The sequence below is a fragment of the Ochlerotatus camptorhynchus genome, unplaced genomic scaffold, assembly GCF_037179485.1.
Source record: "Ochlerotatus camptorhynchus isolate MF236.1 unplaced genomic scaffold, CSIRO-AGI_Acam_v1.1 ptg000136l, whole genome shotgun sequence".
Taxonomy (NCBI): Eukaryota; Metazoa; Arthropoda; class Insecta; order Diptera; family Culicidae; genus Ochlerotatus; species Ochlerotatus camptorhynchus.
The window spans coordinates 1,061,918-1,078,931 of NW_027040626.1; the positions used below are offsets into that span (position 1 = coordinate 1,061,918).

General features: G+C 39.1%; 1 protein-coding gene across 2 annotated transcripts in view; it reads right to left on the reverse strand.

Annotated features, from left to right (window-relative positions):
• Positions 1-2,751: 2,751 nt before the first annotated feature.
• Positions 2,752-17,014, reverse strand: part of plum — a 121,523-nt gene continuing 107,260 nt past the window's right edge. For both annotated transcript variants that reach the window (XM_065220912.1, XM_065220913.1), the window contains 5 exons: positions 14,607-15,166; positions 14,346-14,542; positions 14,127-14,254; positions 12,718-14,063; positions 2,752-6,378 (listed from right to left, as the gene is read on the reverse strand). In XM_065220912.1, coding sequence (XP_065076984.1) covers positions 5,809-6,378; positions 12,718-14,063; positions 14,127-14,254; positions 14,346-14,542; positions 14,607-15,166 — 2,801 coding nt within the window. In that variant the 3' untranslated portion in view covers positions 2,752-5,808. The remainder of the gene's footprint in view (positions 6,379-12,717; positions 14,064-14,126; positions 14,255-14,345; positions 14,543-14,606; positions 15,167-17,014) is intronic.

Sequence of the window (17,014 nt, forward strand, 5' to 3'; positions counted from 1 at the left end):
ATAGCAGTGGTGTGCTTTATCGAAGAAGGGAAGGTCGGCATAAGAGAAAAGTGACAGCCTTGTGTGGCTTGCTGGTATAATATCCCTATATCATTGAAGTAGAGTGACAAGATATTATGAAGGTGCCAGTGGTGTTGTGGTAAGCGTGACTGCTTCCTCACCCCCTTCTTCTTCTTCATTCCTTTAATAAACGTCGGTCTCTGTTCCGCAATCTAGTGCCAACTAAAGAGCCTGAATTTATAAAGAGGTGACATCTTATCCATTGGACAGGTCTTCTGCTCGATTGCACGGTCGTTTCCGCGAGAGAAGAAGAACACGTCACAGACAAAAAGAAGCCAGTTGTCTCCTCTTCCTCTTAGGTTGGTACCGGCCCATGTGCTTTGATGGGTGCAATATCTACCAAGGTGTGGAAGTCGCCCCCCTGACCTCTTGATTGCCGTCAATGGATGGCAATCGATGTCTGTATATAGGTGATTGGCACTAGATTGCGAAACAGAGACCGTCGAAAGGAATCAAAAAGAAAACCATAATAAAACTGTTTGGCTCCCGATCCCGATGACAGATCGTGAGAGTTTGTACTTGGTTCCTTCTGACGTTCATATATTTTGAGTCTGGATTTCCCTCCCAGGTCAAAACCGAGGGGGACAACTCTATCTACAATGCGGGAACGATTTTGTTTTAGTGTGGTTAGCTGCGCGCACGCTGACTAGATAGAAAGAAGATTTACACACTTAATCTACCTCGGTAAAATCTCCAACAACCGATTACTTCGGCATTTACTTTTGCTGATATCTCTGCAAAATATCTGTTTGTTAGCTGATATCTCAGCAAAATGTTATTTGTTAGCTGAGTCTCCACGAAACGAAAATCAATTATTTAATTCATGTGTTTCACTTATACATTCTTGCCAAAGCATCAGCCTTATACATTCCATAAGACAAACCACATATGTCCTATTAGAATGCATAAAAGGTATGTGTGACCGCTTATACTTTTCATTTGACACATGATCTTTATTAACTTTTTGCAAGGCGTCTGCTTATTAGTTGACTTATACAATTTATGAATAATCAACAATGGAAATTTGCCAAAAGGTATAAGGAGATTTCTATCCGTGTCGGCAATTGTTTGACTCAATCTCAGCAAAATAAATTATAGAATTTCTCGGCTGTTGGAATCTCGGTGAACATTTTTAAGTGTGTATGACGATTCTGAAGATTTCCTGCAAAAAGATGATGCGCGATGCAAGTAAATGCGAGAAACGAAAGAAGATTTTTAGTAGATTGGTTTGCTAGAGTGAGATTTTTCGAGCATCTAGAATTGAGATTTAGATGTTTACAATTTTATACACGCTCGTTCATTTTTACTCAGTTTCGTATTTCTATGCAAAATGTCAAAAGCTAAGTAACATTGATTTACCAATGTGAGTAACTTCTACTCAGTTTATGTTAAATTAATGCTTACTCACTTTTGAGTAATCCCACAGAAATTTTACTGACCGTGTTTTGTCAAATACTTTATACATTTTCGTTCTGTTTACTCCGATTTTGAACATAAAATTCCTCAGGATGCACTAAATAATATAAATTCCTCGATAAAGCTCCAGTACAGAATCTTCAGAAGCCACATCATCAGCCCCAGTTTATCATTTCCCGATACCTGTCCCTGTCTGAATAAACGAATTCCTGCGGCAAAGGCTCGTGAGTCAATTCAAAAATTTGATCGCCAATCTACTGAGGTGGGTGGTGTTGAATCCAAGTTCCATTTACGAGCAGATGGATTAATTACAATTTTAGACAGATTCTCATTTCATCGATATTGAACTGCAACTGAAGACCAGAAGAGATGACTGGATACTTTTTGTTTTTTTTCCGTTCCGGCGCTGATGACGTACGCTGCGTTTGAGTTTCTGCAAATTCCGTAGATAGATGAGCTACCCTACATAGTACACGCCTATATAGGCGCCCAAAATAGTATGCCACAAGTAAGTATATCACCAAAACAACTCAAGATCCAGAAATAAAAACCGATGGTGCTGCAGAATAATGAGGTAACTTCTACAATATACTGTAATTTGTACAATAATACTCATATTACTCATATTACTTTAAACAATTGTCACGTCGGTCATAGCTTGTTATGATTGTCTAAACAATGCGTAAAGAGCAAATTGAAACATTGAACGTCGCGTGATAGTGGAATTTAATCAAGGCCTAAATACTTTTTCGTAGCCTTTTGTTTTCGGATTTGAAAGATCGTCGGTTGCAGTGGCTTGCTTACTGAGCAGAAAAATGCGGTCCCAGGTCCTTTCATATTAAAAATGTATGGTAAGATCGCTTGTTTATCGTGTATTTTGCTAAACCTTGTCGTCAGTGCCGGGTTTGAATAGTTATAACAACTTGAGTAACGGTATGATGTGATATGAGGGGCTCGGTGGCCTTAGAGCAACCGTTTTTGCTTACTGAGCAGAACATCCTGAGTCTAATCTCAAGCCCATCCACATCAAGATTCGTCAATCGTTTTATTTGTTAATATGACTACATGGTAATAACAGCAACTCGATGATTAAAAAGGAGCTTGTTTGCCTAGTAGCAAACGTGCATCACGAATTAGAGCGGGCAGAACTTGTTACTGTTTTTCAGTGAATATAAAATACATTCATTGAAAAACAGTAGTGGCTTCTGTTTGCTCTGTTCTCATGCATAAGAGATACGGATTTGAAATGTTGACAAAAAATTGTAGCTAATAACAAAACCTACAAAAGCTCCATACATCATTTTGCGGAATTCTGTTGATGAAAAAAGTTAGGGGCAAATGAATGTAAATGAATGCACGAAATTAATGCAAATGATTTTCCATGCCTGCTTAGGACCTAATGCAATGTTCAGCTTGAATTAGGAACGCATTGATGAATTACCACCAAGTATGATTTCTTTAGATTGAATTATCGCACGATCACAATACTTCCACCACATTGATCCAATAATCTGTACCGTACTTGCTTATTTGCTTTTGCTGTAGCTTGCTGCAGTTTTATGAAAGTTGTTGTAAGAAAATAATAAGGTGCACTACTCCGTATCTGACGATCCCTCTCAAAGAACACAACTTTATGCTCGTTTGTGCTTGAGCTTGATTAATCGCTCGTAGTTGCTACTCCGCGATTGCTGATCAGTTGAGAATTGAGGCTGCCGGTAATCCTATTTATTGAATAATACCAGCGTATGCAAAAATGCAGGTGAATTATGGAAAAATTAGGAATAATGTATGCATCTAACACAGAGCAAGCCGTTAAAATGCGTTTTAATTTTATTAGCATACTTTGATCAAACGTATTCCTGATTTTCTAGAGAAAATTTTATATTCGTATGAAACGGACTTGCTATGCGCAGCAGTAAACTTGTCAGTGACATAGCAATCAATCAATAAAATAAAAAAGTATTCAGAATGGTCTCAGACAACCAGGAAACGCCGTCTAAAATACATGAGAATCTCGAAGAGATGCTTGAGCGAGTTCCGGTCAAACTGTCGTTGAAAATGCAAGTCTGTGTCAATTTTGAAATATAACCTATTTTGCTTATTAATTATATTGCACGTGTTTATGTGTATGTATTAGTAGCATTCAAAATGTTGTCATTTCCGGCTGATTCTATGGATGGCACTATTGTCTTAGTTTAAAAACGATTTCGAGTTGATCAACGGAACTAGGTTGAGTTATAACGTACAGAAACTAATCATATTTAAAGCGATTGTACAACACTGTGTTCCCAATTCATTCCATAACAAGAAAACAAACTGAACCTAATGAATGGTAAAACAAAGCAAAGACAAAACATCTCAATAGCATCACCATTGGCAGAAGTGGCGTTCGTTTTCGTTTGTGTGTGTATGTGTGTTTTTCTTTAAATTAATTTATGTTTTTTTACATTTATAGTTTTTTTTTCTGTCGATTTGTACAAGCAAGGCACGTTATATACGTTTCTTTGCCATTGTTTTTTCTTCCTGTTCAGTTTTTGATCCTAGCCCTGTTCCATTTGTTACTCGTTTTTTTTCGTATCGCGCGGTTGCCAAATCACATGTCCTTCGAATTGCCAATAATTGTATGTTGTTTGTTTACTATCGATTCTAAATCGCTGGGACCGGGAAAAAAGTTCAACCCAAGCTGTCGTATCGTTTCAAAGCGAAAGTAAGTCGTTTTATAAATCTATTCACCTCAACATGACGATGACGATACACACACATACATATATCTTGCTATGTTTGCCATTGACGTTTCATTACAACTGTTTTGTTTTCTTCAATGCAACTCAAACATGTTTTGCTTAACAATGTCAATCACAATTTCTCGTTTGTTTTTCTTCTTCTTCTTTTTGTTAAGTGTTTAAGATAGCTTTTCGAAATTAGATTCCGACTCTTTTCTTTTCACGCTATCAAATTTAATGAGACTTAAGCTAATACTCAAAATATTTTCGATTTAGCTGGTATCAATATCCTTGTCCAAAATACGTATCGCTTGAAATTACAGATTTTCGCTCGCTAATGATTCGATTGTTTCTTTTTGTTAAATGTATCAAAAAAGAGGTTTCCAACTAGAAACTATAATTTAGCACTATTTTCTTAGTTTTGAAATTAAATTTTGAGGTGAAACTACCCAAATAGCAAATAAAAAGTACAATAAACTTCTCGTTATGCGTTATCTGGTATAGTAATTGCCTGCTTTTTTTGTTTTTGTTTTTTTTTTGTCATTAGTTTTACCCATTTTCATCTGCTTATTAGTACTATAGTTTTAATAGGTCAACTTACTTCCTACTGTTCGTTTCAGGTACCAGATTGTAATATATCTTATGCTTCTTACTTTTTCTTAAAGGTTTTGTTTGTTTTGCTCTATAAATTAATACGTCTGCAGTATATAGTATATATAGTTTATAATGTTTTCATTATAGTTTCATTAACGTTTGCAATGCATTTTGGGTTTACGGCTTTCATTGGCCATCGCACATAGCGGATGGAACCACACTTCCCATATGATTCGAAGTGCTGCAGTGTGTAGCAATGCAATCAACATAAAGTGCTTTTTATTCACAACAACTTTTAACTTATAAATTAACCTCTATTGCATTTAGGTACGTTGAGTTTACGTTAGGAGCAACTTTTGCTGAAACAAACGGTCGGCACCAACTACGCACCGTTCTTGGGTTCGGGCTGCTGAGGTCCTAATTTATTTCAAAATATAGTTAACATAAATGCTTTTTAGGTGAAATTTGTTTAAGATCACTGTGAGCAAACAAGCAATGTAGATTTTGCAAGGTAAACGTGTGGAATTCGGGAAAAAATGTAACACGGCCCGTTTCAGCAAACTTTGCTCCCTTTATGATCGTGAAAGATGACTGATTTTGGTGAAGCAAAAGCAGCAAATTTGGAATTTTGAAACTGAGAACTGTATGCTGCGAAGATATGGTGTAGATTTTCGATATAGACTCCACCAAATATTAACCTTAAACATATCCCCAAACGTCAATAGTAAAAGAAGCCTCTTGTTCGATCAATATTCTGTTTGCCGTCGACTAAATCTTACTATTTCTTAATTTAGTTTAAAAAAAATAAAAACATCTTTCAATAGCGTCCGAAACAACTCTGTTTTGCGTATAAATTCCTTGTAGCCAAAGTATGATTGAGAATAGATAATTAGTGCATGCATATGGGTCATCTTACTTTGTTGCGATATTGGCGATCACATGTTCGAAACTGTCGATCGGATGGTGGTGGTGATGAATGATGATGATCTTGCCGACGACTGCTGTGATGGTGTAACTAACCGTTCGGTCCGACTATGGGTCGCCGGAAATTCCAGCTGGAGGTATGCTGTTGATGCAGTGGCTTTGTGCTGATACTGCTTTCGTTCAGCAGCGACGAAGAATTGTCCAAGTCTTCCAGGTGGTGCTCATCGTCGTCGTCATCGGGATCGACGATGTCGCATTCGTTGTGGTTGCATGGACCGGTTGAATTGAGCAATTGCTGTCGATGTGGTTGCAGCCGAATGCAGTCACTGTGGAAGCTAGTCAGCACATCGCCGGCTCTCTGCTGCTCGTTGTTGTTGCATTCCTCGTCCGGATAGCTTCTGGACGCCGGAGCTAACCGCATCCGCACCGACAGCTGTTGCTGTTGGTGCTGTTCGGCACTCAGGGGGTTGTTGGTAGAGGTATTCAATTGGTTAGCATCGTCGTTTTGATCACAGTTAGTTACATCATCGTCGTACGGTTCTATACTATTACTATCTATTGTTAAATCTAATAATCTACGTTGGCTACTGTCGAATAGCGAAGTGTTCAGTACGGCTGTTGGAGAGTGGTATCCTCCTGGCGTTGTTTTGTTCTTCGAATACTGCAATGAGATGGAAGAATAGGAAACAATTACGTAAGAATGATAGTTGTTCGCTGAAACAATATGCAATTGGTGCTCTTTATTAAAGTCATGTCATTTCAAATGAATACCACCAAGATAAGAATCTATAATCAAAAGAACGAAAAAATACTTCTATAGCTAAATCAGAAACTTATTCCATATCGAGCGCGGTCCCGGTCTCGACACACGACATTCAATTTGTGAATTTTTCTACCCGCGGGGTTTTTTTCGCATTACAGTGCACAGTGTTCAGGTGACTACCCTAGCAAGGTAAAATAACAACCTGTTATCACCTTAAAAACAAGTCTTGTTATTCCAGATATCATTTTGATTTCACTTGTTATCGCATAACTAATTTAGTTATCAACCTCGACTATTTTTTTATCCGTTATCATGAAAGAATATGAAATGATTCAAGGTTAGTTAAAAACTTCGAATGTAATCCGCATGGTAAAAAAAACCCTGCCAATCATATTTCAGTTGTAAGTGTAAACTCCGATAAAGTGCAGCGTTCAATGTCTGGACGCTCCAAGCAGTCATGTGTACAAATGGTGAAGGCTGCATCAGCCGTTCTACGGTGGTACACGCACCCTCAAAAGTGGACGAATCATCTCAAGTCCCCGGCAAGGTGACAGATAACCTTAGTTTCAAGTACCCACTTGCAAATAGTAAGGGGGCCCCCGGTGACTGTCAAGCAAACTCCACACGCATCAATATATTGACACGAAGGGGAATTATTGACAATAATATTGATGATGTGAATACAGAAATATTGTCAATCTCGATATATTGGCGTCAATATCTCAATATCAAAACTTTTTGAATCAATAGTAAACGACAAAATTTTTCAGCAAGTAAAAAATCAAATTACAAACAAACAGCACGGCTACCTCTAATCTTCTTGAATTTTAAGAAATAAGTAATTATATTGACACAGCAGAATTCCAGAATGAAATCAACGTTTTCAACACTTGGTGTAGTAAAAGTCTACTCCAACTCAATGTAAAAAATACAACGCAATTGTGTTTAGCAGAAAAATAGAAACCTCTTTTTGAAATATTTTTAGGCAACCAAAAAGTAGAAAAATGTAAAATTGTAAGGGACCTAAGTGTGATCCTAGACACCAAACTCACTTTTGTAAAACATTATAATACAATCATAACGAAATCAAATAGTATGTTGGGCTTCATTAAGAGGTTCAGCTATAATTTTCAAGACCCATACACTATCAAATTATTATATATTACATACGTAAGACCTATTTTGGAATACTGTAACCTAGTATGGAATCCGTACATTGCCATACACGAGGAACGCATAGAATCCGTCCAAAAACATTTGAATTGGACCGCATTTCCTCTTCCATCATATGAAGCACGCTGTATGCTCATCAACTTACAAACACTCAAAGAACGCCGCGAATTTGCAATGCTTTTCTTCATCAATGACATTATTTCACATCGCATAGAATCATCAGAAATACTTTCACAACTAAACTTCTACACACCCTGTAGGCATCTAAGAACACGAAAATTATTCTCAGAAAAATCACACAGAACAAATTAAGCAAAAAATGGCCCCTTCAATCGAATGATGCGACAGTATAATCTACACTGTGAAGTCATTAGCATCACTATGTCAAAAGAAGAAATTAAATCCCAACTAAAACATAATAGAAATAATGCATAGTATGTAAGTAAAACATTGTAACCATTGTATGTAGTCTACTTTGCTTGACGAAATAAATAAATAAATAAATATAGAATGTATTGACAATACGATTTTTGTCAATAAAAGCAATCGTGTATAAAGCCCTCTAGTTAAAGTATGGACGACTGTCACCACAAAACTGAAAAAAAGCTGTTCCAATCGAGCAAAGCGGTGCATTTTGACGGTTCGATTGGAACAACTTTTGACAGGCGACCATACGTTTACTGTAGGGGTTTAATCGTGTAGGGTCCACTTCAAATACGAACAATCGTCGCCTACCTCGCATAACTGGTTCCAAACGACAACAAAGCCGTAAGCAACAATGGTTTGTTCATGCTTGGAACCAAATTGACATATGGAAAATCAATGAGAGTAAACAGGTGAGGCCCAGTAAATTTATCGTCTCTTTCGTTCTACGGCGGATTAAATGGATGACGGAGTTTGAAGTCACACTCCTTTAACCGTTTAAACAGCGGGAGAATGAAAAAGATGAGCTAGGATATGAGAAATTCATTGAGCCTTACATGCAGGCAAAGGAACGTACGAATTCCATAAGAAACACTTATGAATTTTAGCCACAAGAAATCAGTATGAATTTCACTGATTTGCCTTATGAAAAATAATGTTTACAAAATAATAAATCGTAGCAGACTGAAACCGAACCATGGACGTTGAGCTTACGGGGCCTGTGTATTGACCACTCGTCTTTCAAAGCTAGGGAAGATGAAATGATTAAAGGCGTATAAGAACTACCTCATGTTACCCGAAAATCATTCATAAGTTACGCTTTTGAAATTCATATGTGTTGTTCATAAGTCGAGCCTTATTGAATTCTTAATTCTGTTTGCCTTAGTGTACATATTTCCATCTCATTGATGGATTTTCAGTAGGCCGATTTGGTAGCACATCCCGCCTCTGAGTAGATGTCACCAAACGACGTAAGCACATTTTTCACCATGTGTGGATGTCAAACAACAGACAAGAAGCCATATGAAAAGAGCTAATTTATGATTTTAGTTGTGAAATGAAACAAATCCATAAAAAATGAACCGAGTTTCATCTTCTTATATCAGGCATAACATTTGATAACGGCACAAAAGCATTTGTAAACAAACCAAAGTACGTCCACGCAAACCAACATCATCGGATAGGCGCAACGGTCACCTGCTGTATCAGGGGTCGAAATCGTCGCTTGCCAAATAAATGTGAAAAACAAAGGTCTTTGCATAGCTTCAGTATACATTCCACCAAGAACCTCCATTAGCCGTAGTTAACTCTGGAATCTAGTTTCGATTCTTCCATCCCCAGTATAAATTCTGGGGGATATGAAATCCTATGGTACTGGGTGGGACGATCTATACAATAGAGCGGTTTTTTTTTAAATTTATGTGAAGCGACACGTATAGGAAAATCTCCGGCTCGAGAAAGCCGACTCGACCTAGCTTTGTGTTCAAAATCGCTATCATTGGACTGTCAGTGGAAGGTTATCAACGATCTCTTTGGTAGTGATCATTTGCCGATCATCATTTCAATTAAGTGTGGCCCTCACTCTGCAGAATCATCTCGAGTTCCATTTGATCTAACAAGGAACATCGACTGGCAGAAATATGCAACGGCGGTGACAATCGGTGTCGTTCACCGTTGGAAGAATATCGATTCCTCACCGATTTGATTTACAAAAGCTCACTGGAAGCACAAAAAAGAAAAGTTCCAAGTGCACACTTCAAAAGGAGACCAGCCACACCTGGATAGGACGAAGAATTCACAAAATTGTATGTAGAAAAATCGGATGATTTCAAAGCTTTTCGTAGGCACAAAACCTCCACATAGGGGTAAGAGGGGCATAGTGAACAGGTGGGGCATAGTGAGCATCCCGTGCACCAGCTTGGACTTCCGGCCGTTCGGAACAAATTGTTTGGTGGTACGATCAATATCATAATGATATTGAACCTACTACCAGTTGATTTGTTTCATGTAGCTGGAGATCCCACAGTGCGGGATGCTCACTATGCCCCACCTGTTCACTATCCCCCCCTACTTCGAGGATTATCAAAGCTTGAGACAAACTGAAACAATTAATCAAAGCAAAAAACGCGGTTATTGGCGCAATTTCATCGAGGGACTCTCACGAGAAACCTCAATGAACACCTTGTGGAGGGTAGCTTGCAACACGCGTAACCGCTCACCTTCTAATGAGAGTGAAGAATACTCCAACTGATGGATATTCGAATTAGCTAAGAAGGTCTGTCCGGGCTGTTGTATATTCTTCGAGAAACGTCTCCAAGCGGTGGCTCTCTGGATAGAGCATTCACAATGCTGGAATTCTCTATGACTCTTCTTTCATTGAACAACTCTAATTCAATCTTCTGACAAATCGCCCAGATATCGCTAAAAGACGCTTGCTAAACTTATTCAATTTCTTACTAGAAAACAACATTGTACTGCCTGAATGGAGGTCAAGGTAATAGCCATTCACAGACCTGACAAGCCATAATTTATACCGTCCGATTGCTATGCTTTTGTGCATTAAGACATTGTAGGAGAAAATGATCCTTCGGAGACTCGATCAGTGAGTCAAATCAAATAACTTGATATCAAATACACAGTTTTGGTTCCGCAACAGCAAAGCAACAACGGCTGTCTAGCGCTGGCTTTCCATTGTTAGTCAACTGGCCTTTGCGCAGAAGGAGCAATTGGCTTCAGTATTATTGGACATTAGAGGGACTTTTGATTCAGTTACCATTGAAATTCTGTCAGAAAATCTGCACAGATGTGGACTTTCTGGAATTTTAAATAATTTCTATTGTCAGAAAAGAAAATGAACTTTTCCCTTGGACAACTGACAAGGCTCATGTCTCAGCCCTCTTCTTTATAACTTTCCTATCAAAGATATCGACAACTGTTTGGCATAACAATGCACGCTAAGACAACTTGCAAATGATGGCGTTCAAAGTTCCTTAGATAACTTGTCTTATTGGGCTAGAAATCTAGGGATCGAATTCTCGCCGCAGAAAACTGAACTGGTAGTGCTTAGCCGAAAGCGGTACTCAGTTCTAATGCAGCTTAATCTTTTGGGTAGAAACATTACCCAATCATCGACTTTCAAGTACCTTGGGGTCTGGCTTGATTCAAAGTGCACTTGGAATACCCATATTACGTAACTTTCTCCGTTCAATTTGTGGCACATGGTAAAGAGCTCATCCGGGAGACCTCATAACGCTTTATAAAACAACAATTCTCTCTGTTCTAGAGTACGACTCTTTCTGCTTTCTCTCGGCAAGAAAATTGGAACGAATTCAATATCATTGTCTGTATATTGCTCTCGGTTGTATGCACTCAACGCATAACATGAGTTTCGAGGTTCTGGAAGGAGTAACACCTCTCCAGAACCGTTTCTGGGAGCTCTCTCTCAAATGCGGAGTGACAAACACACTTATAATTGCAAATTTTGAAGAAATTTTTGGGCTGAACACACAATCTCGATTTATGAGAATCTACCACCACTACATATCGTCGGATATGTGTCTTCCTTGTTATACTCCAGACCGTGCTCACTTAACCAATCACTGTTCCTCAATTGAATATGATCTGACCATGAAACAAGCAACTCATGGGATTTCCGAACAACTTCGGATAGTCTCAGTTCGATTGAGGCTATTCGGTCGATGAAAACAGGTAGGCACTCATCTTATTTCCTTTCAAAGGTAAGGGAGCAGATGAGTGTGCTGGTCGAAAGATCATATATGATTGCCTTTGTATGGCTCCCCTCACATTGCCAATCCCAGGCAATGAGAAGGCGGACTCTCTAGCAAAGGTGGGCTGCGCAGGAAGGCGAATTTTACGACAGGCAAATTTCACACGATGAATTTTACCATTTAGTGCGTCAGAGTACTCTTTCAAGTTAGCAAACCGATTGGGACAGGGGAAATCTAATGAACCGATCCCTCTCTCGACCCAAGGAATGTAGGTATACTTCAGGTTCGGGCTCTATAGGAACTTCAACGTGACATAGTACATTCACATACCGGATCGCTCAATCTGAATCTAAAATCAAATGAACGTTTTCGTATCTTAAAAACGTTTCTACGTAAAAAATAATATTATTTATATTCACGGTACACCGGTGGTGTAGTCGTAATCGTGACTGCTTTCTAACTCCATTTTGGCTGAGTTCAATCCCAGCCGAGGTCGTTGGGATTTTTCTTAGGAAGGGAAGTGAAGCCGTAAGTCCCGGCCCAAGCTCCATTGAAGGAAGTGCGGTATCTACCAGTGTGAAAGTCGCCTCCCTGGCATTCGATTGGCATGGACACTCGATTGCTGAACAGAGACCGACGTTAAATAAAGCAATTAAGAAGAAGAAGAAAGCCAATACCGCTTTGGATGTTAGTTATTAACAGATCGCAACCAAATTCATTCAGATCTTGAGGACAGCAACACAAATTGAAAGAGCAGTGGGAAGCAGGGGCTTGTATTGTTGATCCACCCTAACGAACAGGTTATAATTAGAAGGATTTGAAGATATGCTTCCATTGTGGATTTTAGTAACTTCCTTCCCGTAATAAATAAATGGATATAACTTGTAGATATAACTTCATGAAAAACACTCACCTGTGGATTATCTATAATCCGTACCGCTGCAGCATCGGCACCGTGGCTGACCGGATCGTGGCTGCCATTGCTGCTGGTGCAGTATTTTGCGGTGCGATGTTGTTGTAGCTGCTGCTGCGGCAGTTGTTGTTGTTGTTGAGATTGAACTGAACAGGAGGACATTGTCGAGCCATTCGAACCGGCCGATGTGGTCGAAAAGTTCGAGGCAGACGAGAGCGACGTCGAGGTAGCTGCAGAACTTGGCACGTGTTCCGCGGTGGTAGTGCTTATTGCCATTATGGTAGGTGCAGTAGAAGTCGTATCAGTAGCTGTGGTTGTTCTATAGGAATGTTTCGGTTGCAGTTGATTTGGTTCACCCGTACTCATAGTCATGTGTGTGCATCTGCCGCTCATGTTATAGCCTCCTGTTGGAGCACCTGGCTCACAGTGCCCGTCGTTATTGTGATAGCTACTATTGGTACTACGATAAATACTATTACTACTAGTGGCGTTAGGTATCGATTCTGGTTCCATGTCGGGAACTTCGCTAGCTTTTAAAAGAGAGTTCAACGGTATACTTATATTGCTACCTAAAACGTGTGAGGATACTGCTGGTTGTTGGAGTGGAAGTAAACTGGTGTTGGTTGAGAAAGAAATGGTTGTCTGTTGTAAAAGTCCGTTTTTGTTCGAGGATAGGAGGTGAGATTTGCCATTTTGAGTTTCAGGGTTATTGGAAGGATTCGAGTTGGCATGAGGGATCCGAACACTTCCAAATGTGTTTACAGATTGCTGATGATTGACGGGTATCTGAGGTTGAGGTTGTTTGTATTTTCCATTTGGTATTAATACTGGTAGTTGCTCTGATGTTCCGATAAGAGTTTGCATCTCGTGAATGTCGGCATTGCAGTTTACGGAATGCATCTGCAATGCCGCCGTTGTAACGGTCGTGGCTTGATTTCGAGGTGGTTTCTTGCAGTTTTTTCTATGTATTGCCAGCAAACAACAAAAAATTAGAAGACATATGACCGTGAATGAACCGATCCCTATCTCAACCCAAGGAATGTACACTTCAGGTTCGGGCTCTAACGGAACTTCCACGTGACTTAGTAGATTCACATAGATCGGAATGCCGATTCCAGTGCTGCCAATCGCCATGATGGAGATATTAATTTTATCATCCGTCGAAACATTCGGAAATAGAAATTGATTTGCGTCAATAGTGAGGTTCGCGGAGTGGTTTACGTTATCTTTGTCGATCCACTGAATTAGATATCCCTGGAGCATGCCATTCCTATTTTCCGGTGGTCCCCACGTGAGCGTTATTCCATCCTTTCGCGTCAACGCGTGATCAGTGACTGGCCCAGGAACTGAAACAATAATAAAGATCAGTTAAAATGACCTTAACAATTCTAGTAGTTTACAAGTTTTACCATCCTGCTTTGTTTGAAAGTCCAGCACATCACTGATTGGTTCCTTTGAATGGCATGGCTTCAGGAAGGTTTTGTATAATGTAAAAGGTAGTAAACCCACTAAATTGTAGTGTGTTGCGTCTTTTGGTCTGCAATAGAAAATCACATTTTTTTATTCAGAAAAGAATCAGTGCATTAGGGAAATGTTTTCATCCATTTATGTTTTCCATACGGACTCACATGTTCACACAATTAATTCGGTTAGAGCCACCCCTGATGAAAACGTCATGGTTGACATTTTTATAGCACAACGTCAGACACTTGTTCATGAGATCGGTTGCAATGAACCGGCTCCAGGTGAATTGAACACTGCGTGCATCCACGTGATTGGTTTGGAAGCGATTTACCGCATCAGGACGACGAATGGATGAATCAATCTGCAAAAATGTTGGTGTGATGAAACTGATGCAAAATTTGCTAAAAAATTATACAATCTCTTACTGTTTTCCATTGAATGTAGTGAAGATCCTGCAGCATAGGTTCTCCGTCGGGTGCAACGGATCCCAGTATACTCACATTGAGATTTTTGGTGTTCGGAATGAATATTCCGGTAACATTGCCGGGAACCTTGATTTGCGTGATCAATACCTGGTGATACTTTATGTCGTGCTTGTCCTGACCTGTTACCCCAACATTACCGGCAGCCGTTTCCAAATCCAACGGTGTGCCGGTGAGCGAATCAAAGATCTGTTTCCGATTCCGTCCCATGTCGAAAGCTCGTCGGCGACGTTTGCGTCGTTTTTTCCCAGTCGTGTCTTCGAGTACATTTTCACGGATTTCCTTTACGCTGACATTGATGCTTTCCAAGAGAGGTTCGACTTCTTCATGGGTTATGTAGTCGTCCAGGATCTGAACGGTTCCATTGATTTGATGAGCGTCGAAGGGTAGACCAGATGAGCCGTTGTGTTTGAGCTGGATGGTGTAGGCAGTTGGTTCAACACCAGTAAACCGGGGCCACCAGATGAAGATTCCGTTGGAGACAAATATCGACAATACGGGTACTGCAAAAAAGGGTTGACATTTTAGAGACATTAGTATACGATTACAGGACTTAAGGTGAGGTACATATGTGCTTATATATAATGTGGGTCGTTCAAGCTCAAGTGTACACAAAGTTGATGTCAATGTCACCGATTTCAGCCAAACTTTGCCAATTTTGATATTCTAGAAAAATACCTTTTTAGATTTTGCTCTTAAGTGCTTGTTCCCCTCTGAGCTACAACCCTGATTTTTTTAGATTTATAGAAATTATATCTTTGAATAGAGATTACCCCGCAACCAAACCAACAATTTACTCCGCAACCAAAATTTTTCAGGAATTATAATGTAGAATTTGATTGATTTATTAATTATTTTTTTTATAAAAACTACAGAGCAGATTGTTGGAAGGTATCCAAATTATTAAAAAGGTCCCTTCGCTCAGATTTTGACCTGAAATACGTGAAATTCCATCCCAATATTGGAAACCCTATTTAGGGGAAAGGTCGGCTTCGGCAATACCTTAACCTATTATTGTCAGGGGGTAAACAAAGTCCTAGAGCACTTAAATTTGGCCAATAGATACTCTGAAACACAATTTATCCTTATGCCAAAATTGAGCTTTAAGGTATTGCGGAAGCCGACATTTCCCCTACTAGATGTGTATCGAATAAATGATTTCAAAACACAGTTTTTGAGATATGACCAGATGAGTGAGTACAGTCAATTTTGAGCTTTAGAGCCGGAAAATCAGTATAACTTCATATGTTTGTAATATATTTCTAGCGTGCAGATTCATAAGGGCCTAACCAGGCATGGAAAATCATTTGCATTCATTTCGTACATTCATTGACATTCATTTGCTTCTAATTTTTTTCATCAACAGAATTCCGTAAAATTATGTCTGAAGCTTTCGTAGGTTGTATAATTAACAACAAATGTCAATAACTCAAATCTGTATCTCTTATGCATCATGAACTAGAGAGGGCAGAACATGTTATTGTTTTTCGGTGAATGTAATTTACTTTCATTCAAAAACAATGGTGGGTTCAGTTTGCTCTCGTTAATCATGCATAAGAGATACAGATTTGAATTGTTAACAAAAGTTGTAGCTAATTATAAAACCTACAGAGGCTTCATACATTACTTTACGAAATTCTGTTGATGAAAAAAAACTTTAGAGACAAATGAATGTAAATGATTTTCCATGCCTGGGCCTAACTGGGATGATCGATTCTATTCAACGATTTTCTCTTCGCATTACCACAGTTCAGTGAAAACATTTTCCGAAATAATCACGATTCAATGTAGTGAAAGGTTGTATTAGCTAGCAAAAGCAACATAAAACGCACGGAGAAATGTTAATCCAGACGAATTATTGACAAAAGAGAAAATCGATTAAGAGAATCGATCATCGCTGTTAAGGCCCTTAGATTCTGAACGCTAGATTTGTATTTTTTGCTCCCGTGTTTAACAAATTGTGAAGTTTCTTGCGAACATGGGTTTTTCCGTATTGGAATGTTTGAATCTGAGAGTGGAACAGTTAGAGCTGATCGGAACGTGGATCGTGAACCAACATCTGGAGGTTCATCGACAATGCTGCAATGACGGTGCGTTTATTTCGATGCACTTCTTCCCGAGGCCAGGCTGATTTTGTTATTATCAGGATCAAGTAGATGGAGCTCCATTTGCGAGAACAATTGATCTTAAGAATTATGAAGAGGCGGGTTAACTACAGATCATTCGGGTGAGATCCTTCCTTTTTATTTCATTTGTTTGAATTATAATTCTATTAGTATTCATAAAAACTTTACCAAATTATGTCTCAGGGTTTAAATTGAGAAGCTCGGCTAGCTTGGTGGCTGTCGCTT